Source organism: Melozone crissalis, unplaced genomic scaffold (genome assembly GCF_028551555.1).
Source record: "Melozone crissalis strain CALT ecotype California unplaced genomic scaffold, PUWL_Pcris_2 ptg000313l_1, whole genome shotgun sequence".
NCBI classification, from domain to species: Eukaryota; Metazoa; Chordata; class Aves; order Passeriformes; family Passerellidae; genus Melozone; species Melozone crissalis.
Window position 1 is genome coordinate 1 of NW_026536064.1, and position 12,499 is coordinate 12,499.

At 54.6% G+C, this 12,499-nt stretch overlaps 1 protein-coding gene across 1 annotated transcript; it reads left to right on the top strand.

The window, feature by feature from the left end:
• Positions 1-1,209: 1,209 nt before the first annotated feature.
• LOC128949825 (procollagen galactosyltransferase 1-like) lies at positions 1,210-12,302 on the top strand (the record flags this gene model as incomplete). Its single annotated transcript, XM_054294686.1, is given in 7 exon segments — positions 1,210-1,286; positions 2,387-2,493; positions 3,557-3,581; positions 3,584-3,691; positions 5,209-5,336; positions 10,217-10,423; positions 11,787-12,302. Coding segments are annotated over 7 exon segments (953 nt in total), but the record flags the coding sequence as incomplete, so codon positions are not given.
• Between the last annotated feature and the right edge of the window lie 197 nt (positions 12,303-12,499).

A 12,499-nucleotide genomic window follows, 5' to 3' on the forward strand; every position in this document is an offset into this window, starting at 1 on the left:
GAGGGAAGGATCCCAAAGGATGCAGGGCCTTGGGATTGCGGGGGAGGGAAGGATCCCAATGGATCCCAATGGATCCCAAAGGATTCAGAGCTTTGGGATCGTGGGGGGAGAGGGATCCCAATGGATCCCGATGGATTCAGAGCTTTGGGCTTGGGGAGGAGAGGGGGATCCTAAAGGATCCCAAAGGTTCCCAAGGGATTCAGAGCTTTGGGATTGTGGGGGGAGAGGGATCCCAATGGATCCCGATGGATTCAGGGCTTTGGGATTGTGGGGAGGAGAAGGATCCTGGGATGGGACCCCTGGGACTGGGAATTCTTCACCCCCAGGATGGGAAATGTTCCGCTGGGATCTGGGGCCCATTCCCGTTGGATTTGGGTTGTCCTGTGGGATTTGGGGCTGATTCCTTTGGGATTTGGGTTGTCCTGTGGGATTTGGGGCCCATTCCTATGGGATTTGGGGCTGATTCCTTTGGGATTTGGGGCCCATTCCTATGGGATTTGGGGCCCATTTCCCACAGGATTTGGGGCCCATTCCCATGGGATTTTGGGGCCCATTCCCATGGGATTTTGGGGCCCATTTCCCACAGGATTTAGGGGCTCATTCCCATGGGATTTGGGGCCCATTCCAATGGGATTTAGGGCCCATTCCCAAGGGGTTTAGAGGCTCATTCCCACGGGATTTGAGACTCACTGCCATGGGATTTGGGGCTGATTCCTTTGGGATTTGGGGCTGATTCCTTTGGGATTTGGGGCCCATTCCTATGGGATTTTGGGGCCCATTTCCCACAGGATTTAGGGGCTCATTCCCATGGGATTTGGGGCCCATTCCAATGGGGTTTAGGGCCCATTCCCAAGGGGTTTAGAGGCTCATTCCCACGGGATTTGAGACTCACTGCCATGGGATTTGGGGCTGATTCCTTTGGGATTTAGAGGCCCATTCCCACAAGATTTGGGGCTCATTCCCATTGGATTTGGGGCCAATTCCTTTGGGATTTTGGGGCTGATTCCTTTGGGATTTAGGGACCAATTCCCATGGGATTTGAGGACCTATTCCTTTGGGATTTAGGGCCCATTCTCATGGAATTTTGGGCCCATTCCCTCGAGATTTGGGGCCCATTTCCCACAGGATTTGGGGCTCATTCCCATGGGATTTGGGGCTCATTTCCATGGATTTAGGGCCCATCCCCACGGAATTTTCCTGTTCCCACAGTGAAGCTGCCTCCGGCCGAGCCCTCCCCACACGTGTGGGTCCCTCCCAAGGTCCTGGACAAGCTGGGATTTGATGAGGTGGGAGCCCCTCCCTCAGAATTCCCACTGAGATCTGGGGCCTTTCCCACCCTTTCCTTGGGATTTTGGGTCGTTTTCCTTCTTTATTTCTGGATTTTGGGCGAATCTCCTCAGATCTCTCAATTTCCCCCCAGGTTTTGGGTGAATGCCCCAAATTTCCCCATTTTCCTCGTGGATTTCCCCATTTTCCCCTGGATTTTGGGTGAATCCCCCAGATTTCCCCATTTCTGCCCAGTTTTCCCCCCAGCTGGCCCCAATTTTCCCCCAGATATCCCAGTTTCCCTCAAGATTCCCCCTGGATTTCGGGGTGAATTTCCCAATTTCCCCCTGGATTTCAGGTGAATCCCCCAGATTTCCCCATTTTCCCCCAGATTTCCCCATTTCCCCCCTGATTTTGGGTGTATCCCCCCACGTTTCCCCAATTTTTCCCCATTTTCCCCCCAGTTTGCCCCCATTTTCCCCCAGTTTTTCCCCATTTTCCTCACAGATTTTGGGTGAATTTCCCCATTTCCCCCTGGATTTTGGGTGAATCCTCCCAGATTTCCCCATTTCCCTCCAGATTTTGGGTGAATTCCCCAGATTTCCCCAATTTCCCCCACAGTTTTTCCCGTTTCCCTCCGGATTTTGGGTGAATTTCCCCAGATTTTGGGTGAATTCCCCCAGATTTCCCCATTTCCCCTCAATTTTCCCCCATTTTCTCCCCATTTTCCCCCAGATTTTCCCATTTCCCCCCAGATTTCCCCATTTTCCCGCGGATTTTGGCTGAATCCCCCAGATTTCCCCAATTTCTCCCCATTTCCCCCCAGTTTTTCCCCATTTTCCCCTCAGATTTTGGGGTGGGTTTCCCATTTCCTCTGTGATTTTGGGTGAATTCCCCCTGATTTCCCCATTTCCCCCCTGATTTCCCCATTTCCCCCTGGATTTCAGGGTGAATTTCCCCATTTCCCCTGGATTTTGGGTCAGTTTCCCCAGATCACATTTTGGGTGAATCCCCCCGGTTTTCCCCTATTTCCCCCAGATTTCCACATTTTGCCCCCCGATTTTTCTCCATTTCCCCCAAATTTCCCCAATTTTCCCCAATTTCCCCCAATTTTCCCCAGGTGTTCCTGATCAACCTGCGCCGCCGGTCGTGGCGCCGGGCGCGGATGCTGCGCACGCTGCACGAGCTGGGGGTGAGCCCCAAACTGGTGGAGGCCGTGGACGGACGGTGAGACCCCAAAAAACTCCCCAAAAACCCCCCCAGAGACCCCCCCAAAACCCCCCCCAAAAATCCCCCAGAGACCCCCCAAAAAGCCCCTGAAAACCCCCCAAAAACACCCAAAAAACCCCCCAAAAACACCCAAAAACACCCCAAAAACACCCCCAGAGACCCCCAAAACCCCCCCAGAGACCCCCAGATTTCCCCCCAGATATCTCCATTTCCCCCCAGATTTTGGGTGAATTTCCCTGGATATCAGGGTGAATTTCCCCAGATTTTGGGTGAATCCCCCCAATTTTGGGTGAATTTCTGCAGATTTTGGATGAATTTCCCGTGATTTCCTCATTTCCCGCCAGATTTCCCCATTTTTCCCCAGATTTTGGGTGAATTTCCTGAGATTTTGGGTCAATTTCCCCAGATCAGATTTTGGGTGAATCCCCCCACATTTTAGGTCAGTTTCCCCAGATTTTGGCTGAATTCCCCCAGATTTCCCCCCAGATTTTGGGTGAATTTCCCCAGATTTCCGGGTGAATTTCCCCCCGATTTTGGCTAAATTCTCCCAGATTTTGGCTGAATCCCCCCAGATTTCCCCATTTCCCCCAGATTTTGAGTCAATTTCCCCCAGATTTTGGGTGAATTTTCCCAGATTTTGGGTCAATCTCCCCAGATTTTGGCTGAATTTCCCTGGATTTTGGCTCAATTTCCCCCTGGATTTTAGGTGTATTTCCCCCCTGATTTTGGGTCAATCTCCCTAGATTTTGGCTGAATTTTCCCAGATTTTGGGTCAATTTCCCCAGATTTCCCCATTTTCCCCCAGATATTTCCATTTCCCACCAGATTTTGGATAAATTTCCCCAGATTTCGGCTGAATTTCCCGGGATTTTGGGTGAATTTCCCCAGATTCCAGGGTGAATTTCCCCCCAGATTTTGGATAAATTCTCCCAGATTTTGGCTGAATCCCCCCAGATTTTGGGCAAATCCCCCCCTGCATTGTCCCAGACCCTCCCAGCCCCCCCCCCAGACCCCCCAGAGCCCCGTTCTGGAAGGTTCTGGAACGTTCCGTGCCCCTCAGGGCGCTGAACCGCAGCCAGGTGGAGGCGCTCTGGGGGTGCGGATGCTGCCGGGGTACCGGGACCCCTTCCACGGGCGGGCGCTGACCCACGGCGAGGTGGGCTGCTTCCTCAGCCACCACGGGGTCTGGCAGGAGGTGAGGAGCCCCAAATTCGGGAAATTTGGGCGAAAATTTGGGCTTTTGGGGGGGGTCTGGGATGGAATTTGGGGGGTCCGGAACAGTCCTGGGGGTGTGGGATTGCAGGGAGTTCCCAAGGAGCCGCTGCTTCCTCAGCCGCCACGGGGTCTGGCGGGAGGTGAGGAACGTGGATTTTGGGAGTTTTGGGTGAAAGTTTGGGGTTTTGGGGCATCCGGAAGGATCCAGGGGTCCGGGGAGTTAAGGGGGATTCAGGGAGTTCCAAAGGAGCCGCTGCTCCCTGGGCCACCACCGTGTGTGGCAGGAGGTTGAGGAGCCCCAGATTCGGGAAATTTGGGTGAAAATTTGGGATTTTGAGAATTTTGGGATGAGAATTCTGGAATTTTGGCGGGTCTGCAATGGAATTTGTGGTGTCTGGGATGGAATCTGGGGGGGCCTGGAACAATCCAGGGGGTCTGGGATTGCAGGGAGTTCCCAAGGAGCCGCTGCTTCCTCAGCCACCACGGGGTCTGCCGGGAGGTGAGGAGCCCCAGATTCGGGAAATTTGGGCGAAAATTTGGGGTTTGGGGGGGGTCTGGGATGGAATCTGGGGGGTCTGGAACAATCCAGGGGATGCAGGGGGTCAGGGAATCCAAGGGGAATCCAGGGAGTTCCAAAGGAGCCGCTGCTTCCTGAGCCACTTCGGGGTCTGGCAGGGGGTGAGGAGCCCCAAATTCTGGAATTTTGGGAGTTTTGGGGTGTCTGGGGATGGAATCTGGGGGGTCTGGGATGGAATTTGGGGTCCAGGGAATCCAAAGGAAATCCAGGGAGTTCCCAAGGAGCCGCTGCTTCCTGATCCACCACTGGGTCTGGCAGGGGGTGAGGAGCCCCAAATTCCGGAATTTTGGGTGGGAATTTGGGGGGTCTGGGATGGAATCTGGGGGGGCCTGGAACAATCCAGGGGGTCTGGGATTGCAGGGAGTTCCCAAGGAGTTTCTGCTTCCTGAGCCGCTTTGGGGTCTGGCAGGAGGTGAGGAGCCCCGAATTCCGGAATTTTGGGTGGGAATTCTGGAATTTGGGGTGTCTGGGATGGAATTTGGGGTCCAGGGGGTCAGGGAGTCAAAGGGGAATCCAGGGAGTTCCCAAGGAGCCGCTGCTTCCTCAGCCACTTCAGGGTCTGGCAGAAGGTGAGGAACGAGAAATTCGGGAAATTTGGGCGAAAATTTGGGGTTTTGGGGGGTCTGGAGCAATCCAGGGGGTCTGGGAGTGCAGGGGGACCCAGGGAATTCCCACGGGTGGGAGCGACATTCCCAGCATCCATCCCAAACCCTGGAATTCCCGGGATCCATCCCAAATCCCTGGAATTCCCAGCACTCCTGGGGTCCATCCCAAATCCCAGAACCTCTGGAATTCCCTGGAGTTTTCGGGATCCTTCCCAAATCCCTGGAATTCCTGGAGTTTTCGGGATCCATCCCAAATCCCCGGAATCCCCGGAATTCCCGGGGTCCATCCCAAATCCCAAATCTCGGAATTCCCAGATCTCGGCGCGGGGCCTGCGGCGCTCGCTGGTGTTCGAGGACGATCTGCGCTTCGAGGTTTTCTTCCGCAGCCGCCTGACGGAGCTGATGGAGCAGCTGGAGCAGGCGGCCATCGAGTGGGACCTCATGTGAGAGCCTTCGTCCTCATCCTCAGCATCCTCATCCCAAAGCTCATCCCTATCCCAGTCCAAATCCCCTGGGGCCTCGTGTGAGCCTTCATCATCCTCGTCATCATCCTCATCCCAATCCTCATCCCAAAACTCATCCCTATCCCAGTTCAAATCCCCTGGGGCCTCATGCGAGCCTTCATCATCCTCGTCATCATCCTCATCCCAATCCTCATCCCAGAACTCATCCCAATCCCAATCCAAATCCCCTGGGGCCTCATGCGAGCCTTCATCATCATCCTCATCCCAAAACTCATCCTCATCCCAATCCCAGTCCTCAGGCCAAAGCTCATCCCAGTCCCCTGGGACCTCGTGTGAGCCTTCATCCTGTCATCGTCCTCATCATCCTCATGCTCACCCCACTGCTCCCCATTTCCTGAGGCCCTCTTGGATCCCATTGATCCCAGTGATCCCAATAGCAGTGACCCCATTGATCCCATTGATCCCAGTGACCCCATTGATCCCATTGATCCCAGTGACCCCAGTGACCCCATTGATCCCATTGATCCCAGTGACCCCATTGATCCCAGTGACCCCACTGATCCCATTGATCCCAGTGACCCCACTGATCCCAGTGACCCCATTGATCCCATTGATCCCATTGATCCCAGTGACCCCAGTGATCCCATTGATCCCATTGATCCCATTGATCCCATTGATCCCAGTGACCCCATTGATCCCAGGGACCCCATTGATCCCATTGATCCCATTGATCCCAGTGACCCCATTGATCCCAGTGACCCCAGTGACCCCACTGATCCCAGTGACCCCATTGATCCCAGTGACCCCATTGATCCCATTGATCCCATTGATCCCAGTGACCCCATTGATCCCAGGGACCCCATTGATCCCAGGGACCCCATTGATCCCATTGATCCCAGTGACCCCATTGATCCCAGGGACCCCATTGATCCCATTGATCCCATTGATCCCAGTGACCCCAGTGACCCCAGTGACCCCATTGATCCCATTGATCCCATTGATCCCAGTGACCCCATTGATCCCAGTGACCCCAGTGACCCCATTGATCCCATTGATCCCATTGATCCCATTGATCCCATTGATCCCATTGATCCCATGATCCCATTGATCCCATTGATCCCAGTGACCCCACTGATCCCATTGATCCCATTGATCCCATTGATTCCATTGATCCCATTGATCCCATTGATCCCAGTGACCCCATTGATCCCATTGATCCCAGTGACCCCACTGATCCCATTGATCCCAGTGATCCCATTGATCCCGTTGATCCCAGTGATCCCAGTGATCCCAGTGACCCCATTGATCCCATTGATCCCAGTGACCCCATTGATCCCATTGATCCCATTGATCCCAGTGACCCCATTGATCCCAGTGACCCCACTGATCCCATTGATCCCAGTGACCCCATTGATCCCAGTGACCCCAGTGATCCCAGTGACCCCACTGATCCCATTGATCCCATTGATCCCATTGATCCCAGTGACCCCATTGATCCCAGTGATCCTAGTGACCCCACTGATCCCATTGATCCCATTGATTCCATTGATCCCATTGATCCCAGTGACCCCATCGATCCCAGTGACCCCATTGATCCCATTGGCCCCATTGATCCCATTGATCCCAGTGACCCCATTGATCCCAGTGACCCCAGTGATCCCAGTGATCCCAGTGACCCCATTGATCCCATTGGCCCCATTGATCCCAGTGACCCCATTGATCCCACTGATCCCATTGATCTCACTGACCCCACTGACTGAAATGACCCCCATGACCCCAATGACCCCATTGACCCCACTGATCCCAATGACCCCAATCATCCCAATGACCCCATTGATCCCATTGACTGAAATGACCCCGCTGACCCCACAGCAACCTGGGCCGGAAGCGGCTGGAGCCGGAGCGCTCGGAGCTCTGTCCCTGTCCCATTGACCCCACTGATCCCATTGATCCCATTGATCCCAATGTCCCCATTGACCTCATTCATCCCACTGACCCCCATGACCCCAGTGACCCCATTGATCTCATTGACCCCATTGAATGAAATGACCCCGCTGACCCCACAGCTACCTGGGCCGGAAGCGTCTGGAGCCGGAGCGCTCGGAGCTCTGTCCCTGTCCCATTGACCCCACTGATCCCATTGATCCCATTGATCCCATTGATCCCATTGATCCCAGTGACCCCATCGATCCCAGTGACCCCACTGATCCCATTGATCCCATTGATCCCAGTGACCCCATTGATCCCAGTGATCCCAATAGCAGTGACCCCACTGATCCCATTGATCCCAGTGACCCCATTGATCCCATTGGCCCCATTGATCCCATTGATCCCAGTGACCCCATTGATCCCAGTGACCCCACTGATCCCAGTGACCCCACTGATCCCATTGATCCCATTGATCCCATTGATCCCAGTGACCCCATTGATCCCAGTGACCCCAGTGATCCCAGTGACCCCACTGATCCCATTGATCCCATTGATCCCATTGATCCCAGTAACCCCATTGATCCCAGTGATCCCATTGATCCCAGTGATCCCAGTGACCCCATTGATCCCAGTGATCCCATTGATCCCGCTGATCCCATTGATCCCAGTTATCCCAGTGACCCCATTGATCCCATTGGCCCCATTGATCCCATTGATCCCAGTGACCCCATTGATCCCAGTGACCCCATTGATCCCATTGATCCCATTGATCCCAGTGACCCCACTGATCCCATTGATCCCATTGATCCCATTGATCCCAGTGACCCCATCGATCCCAGTGACCCCACTGATCCCATTGATCCCATTGATCCCATTGATCCCAGTGACCCCATTGATCCCAGTGATCCCAATAGCAGTGACCCCACTGATCCCATTGATCCCAGTGACCCCACTGATCCCATTGATCCCATTGATCCCAGTGACCCCATTGATCCCAGTGACCCCAGTGATCCCAGTGACCCCACTGATCCCAGTGATCCCAGTGACCCCAGTGATCCCATTGGCCCCATTGATCCCATTGATCCCAGTGATCCCAGTGACCCCATTGATCCCAGTGATCCCATTGATCTCGCTGATCCCATTGATCCCAGTGATCCCAGTGACCCCATTGATCCCATTGGCCCCATTGATCCCAGTGACCCCATTGATCCCAGTGACCCCATTGATCCCACTGATCCCATTGATCTCACTGACCCCACTGACTGAAATGACCCCCATGACCCCAATGACCCCATTGACCCCACTGATCCCAATGACCCCAATCATCCCAATGACCCCATTGATCCCATTGACTGAAATGACCCCGCTGACCCCACAGCAACCTGGGCCGGAAGCGGCTGGAGCCGGAGCGCTCGGAGCTCTGTCCCTGTCCCATTGACCCCACTGATCCCATTGATCCCATTGATCCCATTGATCCCATTGATCCCATTGATCCCAGTGACCCCATCGATCCCAGTGACCCCACTGATCCCATTGATCCCATTGATCCCAGTGACCCCATTGATCCCAGTGATCCCAATAGCAGTGACCCCACTGATCCCATTGATCCCAGTGACCCCATTGATCCCATTGGCCCCATTGATCCCATTGATCCCAGTGACCCCATTGATCCCAGTGACCCCACTGATCCCAGTGACCCCACTGATCCCATTGATCCCATTGATCCCATTGATCCCAGTGACCCCATTGATCCCAGTGACCCCAGTGATCCCAGTGACCCCACTGATCCCATTGATCCCATTGATCCCATTGATCCCAGTAACCCCATTGATCCCAGTGATCCCATTGATCCCAGTGATCCCAGTGACCCCATTGATCCCAGTGATCCCATTGATCCCGCTGATCCCATTGATCCCAGTTATCCCAGTGACCCCATTGATCCCATTGGCCCCATTGATCCCATTGATCCCAGTGACCCCATTGATCCCAGTGACCCCATTGATCCCATTGATCCCATTGATCCCAGTGACCCCACTGATCCCATTGATTCCATTGATCCCATTGATCCCAGTGACCCCATCGATCCCAGTGACCCCACTGATCCCATTGATCCCATTGATCCCATTGATCCCAGTGACCCCATTGATCCCAGTGATCCCAATAGCAGTGACCCCACTGATCCCATTGATCCCAGTGACCCCACTGATCCCATTGATCCCATTGATCCCAGTGACCCCATTGATCCCAGTGACCCCAGTGATCCCAGTGACCCCACTGATCCCAGTGATCCCAGTGACCCCAGTGATCCCATTGGCCCCATTGATCCCATTGATCCCAGTGATCCCAGTGACCCCATTGATCCCAGTGATCCCATTGATCTCGCTGATCCCATTGATCCCAGTGATCCCAGTGACCCCATTGATCCCATTGGCCCCATTGATCCCATTGATCCCAGTGACCCCTTTGATCCCATTGGCCCCATTGATCCCAGTGACCCCATTGATCCCACTGATCCCATTGATCTCACTGACCCCACTGACTGAAATGACCCCCATGACCCCAATGACCCCATTGACCCCACTGATCCCAATGACCCCAATCATCCCAATGACCCCATTGATCCCATTGACTGAAATGACCCCGCTGACCCCACAGCTACCTGGGCCGGAAGCGGCTGGAGCCGGCGCGCTCGGAGCTCTGTCCCTGTCCCATTGACCCCACTGATCCCATTGATCCCAGTGACCCCATTGACCTCATTCATCCCACTGACCCCCATGACCCCTGTGACCCCATTGACCCCACTGACCCCACTGACTGAAATGACCCCATTGACCCCAATGACCCCATTGACCCCACTGATCCCAATGACCCCAATCATCCCAATGACCCCATTGATCCCATTGACTGAAATGACCCCGCTGACCCCACAGCTACCTGGGCCGGAAGCGGCTGGAGCCGGAGCGCTCGGAGCGCGGCGTGCCGGGCGTGCGGCAGCTGCTGCGCCCGGGCTACTCCTACTGGAGCCTGGGCTACGCGCTGTCCCTGCGCGGCGCCCGCAAGCTGCTGGCGGCCGAGCCCCTGGGCAAGATGATCCCCGTGGACGAGTTCCTGCCCCTCATGTTCGACCGGCACCCCAGGTACCACCGTTGTGGGATTTGGGGTCAGGGATTTGTGGGGTTTGTGGGATTTGTGGGGTTTGTGGGATTTATGGCGTACAGGGACGAGTTCCTGCCCCTCATGTTCGACCGGCACCCCAGGTACCACAGTTGTGGGATTTATGGGATTTATGGGGTACAGGCACGAGTTCCTGCCCCGCATGTTCGACCGGCACCCCAGGTACCGGATTTGGGGTCAGGGATTTGGAAGATTTGGGGGATTTGTGGGATTTATGGGATTTGTGGGATTGGGAATGGGGAATATGGGATACAGGGATGAATTCCTGCCCCTCGTGTTCAACCAGCACCCCAGGTTCCCATTTTTCCCCATTTCTCCTGAATTTTCTCCCATTTTTCACCCATTTTCCCCCCAGCCCCGAGTACTCCCGGCACTTCTCCCGGACCTCTCACCTCTTTCCCCCCCATTTCCCCCATTTTCCCCCCATTTCTCCCATTTTTTCTCGTTTTTTTCCCCCAATTTTTCCCCATTTTCACCCAATTTCTCCCCATTTTTTCCCCCCAGCCCCGAGTACTCCCGGCACTTTTCCCAGATCTCTCACCTCTTTCCCCCCCCATTTCCCCACCATTTCTCCCATTTTTTTTCCCATTTCACCCCCAAATTTCCCCCTTTTTTTCCCATTTCACCCCCAAATTTTCCCTATTTTTTCCCATTTTTTCCCATTTTCCCCCATTTTTCCCCATTTTTCACCCATTTTCCCCCTAGCCCCGAGTACTCCCGGCACTTCTCCCGGACCTCTCACGTCTTCCCCCCCCATTTCCCCCAATTTTCCCCCCATTTCTCCCATTTTTTCTTGTTTTTTCCCCATTTTTTCCCCATTTCCCCCAATTTTTTCCCATTTTCCCTCCATTTCTCCCCATATTTCCCCCATTTTCCCCCAATTTTTGCCCTTTTTCCCCCATTTTCTCCCCATTTCTCCCGTTTTTTCCTTGTTTTTTCCCCGTTTTTTCCCATTTTCCCCGTTTTTCCTCGTTTTTTTCCCATTTTTCCCCATTTTCACACAAATTCCCCCGTTTTTCCCCAGCCTCGAGTACTCCCGGCACTTCTCCTGGATCTCTCACCGCTTTCCCCCCATTTCTCCCATTTTTTCTCGTTTTTTCCCCGTTTTTTCCCATTTTCTCCCGTTTTTTCCTCATTTTTTCCCCATTTTTTCCCCATTTTAACCAAACTCCCCCGGTTTTCCCCGAGCGCCGAGTACTCGCGGCACTTTTCCTGGATGTCTCACCACTTTCCCCCCGTTTTCCCCCCGTTTTTCCCCATTTCCCCCCGTTTTTCCCCATTTTTCCCCATTTTCACCCAAATTTCCCCCGTTTTTTTCCCCCCCAGCCCCGAGTACTCGCGGCACTTTTCCCGGCGGGACCTGGTGGCGTTTTCGGCGGAGCCGCTGCTGCTCTTCCCCACGCACTACACGGGGGAGCCCGGCTACGTCAGCGACACCGAGAGCCCCCCGGAGACCCCCGAGAGCCGGGATCGGGACGGGGACGAGGAATTCCCGAGGGAATCCCGGAATTCCCAACTCCCGGAGAAACCCGAAATTTGGGATGAGGATGGGGAGGAGGAGGAATTCCCGTGGGAATCTCAGAATTCCCAACCCCGGCGCGACAGCGACGCCCGCGACGAGCTCTGACCCCAAAATCTGGGGATTTCTGGGGAAAAATTCCTGCGGGAATCCCGGAATTTCCATCCCCAGAGCCCCCCAGAATTTGGGATTTTTTGGGGAAAAATTCCTGCGGGAATCCCGGAATTTCCATCCCTGGCAGGACACCAAGAACCCCCAAAAATATCCCCAAAATTTGGGATTTTTGGGGAAAAATTCCCATGAGAATCCCAGAATTCCCAACCCCAGCACAACACCGAGAGCCCCCCGGAGACCCCCCAGAGCCGGGATCGGGATGGGGACGAGGAATTCCTGAGGGAATCCCGGAATTCCCAACTCCCAAAAACCCCTGAAATCCAGGATGGGGAGGAATTCCCGTGGGAATCTCAGAATTCCCAACCCCGGCGCGACAGCGACGCCCGCGACGAGCTCTGACCCCAAA